Source organism: Mastomys coucha, unplaced genomic scaffold, assembly GCF_008632895.1.
Source record: "Mastomys coucha isolate ucsf_1 unplaced genomic scaffold, UCSF_Mcou_1 pScaffold21, whole genome shotgun sequence".
Classification (NCBI taxonomy): Eukaryota; Metazoa; Chordata; class Mammalia; order Rodentia; family Muridae; genus Mastomys; species Mastomys coucha.
In genome coordinates, this window is record NW_022196904.1 from 89258935 (window position 1) to 89260900 (window position 1966).

Genomic DNA, 1966 nt, shown 5'->3' on the forward strand with positions numbered 1-1966 from the left:
ACAAGAATGTGATTCAATTATATTTAATTGAAATATGTTTTTAAATGTTAACAAATTCAGATAAATTGTAATCATGTAATTTTTCTCATCATAATGCAATAAAAGTTTTTTAAAAAAAATAAAAAATAATAAATAGAAATACTTTAAAAAGATGCACTCTTCTTGCTATCAGCAGCATCCCCAAAGGTAAGGGAATATGTGGTAACACCAACACTACCTGGCATTAAGAAGTTGCTTACAACTGGGCAGTGGTGGCACATGCCTTTAATCCCAGCACTTGGGAGGCAGAGGCAAAGTGGATTTCTGAGTTCGAGGCCAGCCTGGTCTATAGAGTGAGTTCCAGGACAGCCAGGGCTATACAGAGAAACCCTGTCTCGAAAAACCAAAAAAAAAAAAAAAAAAAAAAAGTTGCTTACAATATACCCTAGGAAAGTCACTAAACACTAACATACCTCACAAAGCAGTACTACTCATCACCAACCTCAAACAGATTGCTCCAACAGAATCCCTACTTATACAGACATGGCCTAAACATAATTTGTTTGCTTGGGTAATGATTTCTAATAAATTAGAAGTCAACAGGAGGCATCACTGACACTCAGGTGTCTGCAGCATCTTTAAATGCAGTTTAACTGTTAGGACTTGATTTGAGAAACTTCCTGGAAGTGTTACACTGCACTATATCACTGTAAGTTTACTATGCAGACGGACTGATAGACACTGAGGTCAGAAAGCCTGTTCCAAGAGACAACCCTTGAGAGGCTGTAAGAGCTGGACAGTCATAGGATACAGGTACGAAAAGAGATTTTTTTTCTCCCTAAGAGAAAGCAGAGGAACAAAGCTTCTGAGTGAGAGAAGAGCCTGGAGAGGAAGTCTGAGGGGAACACAGAGTAAGTCTCTCACTCTAACTGCTGAGTACTGTATTAGTGCCCTCCATCTAATGCTCTCTTACTGCAGTGTCTCTGCTCACTAATGTAGCTGATTTGACAAAATAACAATGCTGTCTCAGCTTCCCCTTCTCCCCACATCCTTCCGAGGATGAGACCTTCACTCACTTCCATGTCGTCTTCCTTTTTCCTCTTGTTAACTGACTCACTTCCTTCCTCATCTTCTTCTTCTTCCTCTATGATTCCTTCTACTATGGATTTGGAACCTTCTGGACTTGTAATTCCTTCACACCTGGATTGAAAAAAAAACTTTCATGAATGTCTAATCAAGTTATCTTAACTATTCTTATGGCCTTTTATAATAAAAAGTTAGAGCTAAAACTGTTCCTGGGAGGAAGATGTGTGGTTTCAGGGCTGGGGGAGGTCAAGACAAACCATGGCTATATGCAAATGGCTAGTTTTCAGTTCTTATCCCAATAAGGACCCATAAAAAGGGAGTGGTCACCTTCTGGATAATGATAGTGGTTTTATTGGTATTTTTAAATGACTCTCATAGCAATTCTTTGAAGTAGTCCTGAAGAGTTAAGAACAATGGCCAAACAGGACAGTAAAAAGTCCTGAGTTACAATTTACAGATGGAAGCTGCCAATTACAATGACCGTGGCCAGCAGAACCCTGCAGGTTTGAACATCCAATCCAAATAATTACCATTTCTTCTTCTTAGAAATGGTGCCCCCTTATACAAACACAGGATGACAGAAGAAGGGAGATTCGCTGACAAGAAGGGTTTCAGCAGGAGGGGATGGATGAGAGAGGGTGGACAGGGGTGTATAACTGAGTACAGTTTTTCTGTATGTGTATAAAACTGTCAAACCTAAACAAGTAAGCAGGCAATCAATGGTACCTCTTTACTATGTAATTAATAGAAAAATCATGAACATCTGGTCCCATGATTCCTCTTAGAGAAGAGTTGATGGAAAATGTATATTGACCGGGATTAATGTGAGTTTAAGGTCTGAGGGCAGTCTGAAGCAGGGTTTTTTTTTTTTCTGTTTTTTGTTTTTTTTTTTTTTTTTTTT

The 1966-nt window shown here is 38.8% G+C and overlaps 1 protein-coding gene across 1 annotated transcript in view; it reads right to left on the bottom strand.

The window, feature by feature from the left end:
* Ppme1 (protein phosphatase methylesterase 1) overlaps nucleotides 1-1966 on the bottom strand; it is a 51058-nt gene that overhangs the window by 12175 nt on the left and 36917 nt on the right. The window contains exon 9 of the mRNA XM_031387531.1: nucleotides 1056-1179. Within this exon, the coding sequence (XP_031243391.1) occupies nucleotides 1056-1179 (124 nt within the window). The remainder of the gene's footprint in view (nucleotides 1-1055; nucleotides 1180-1966) is intronic.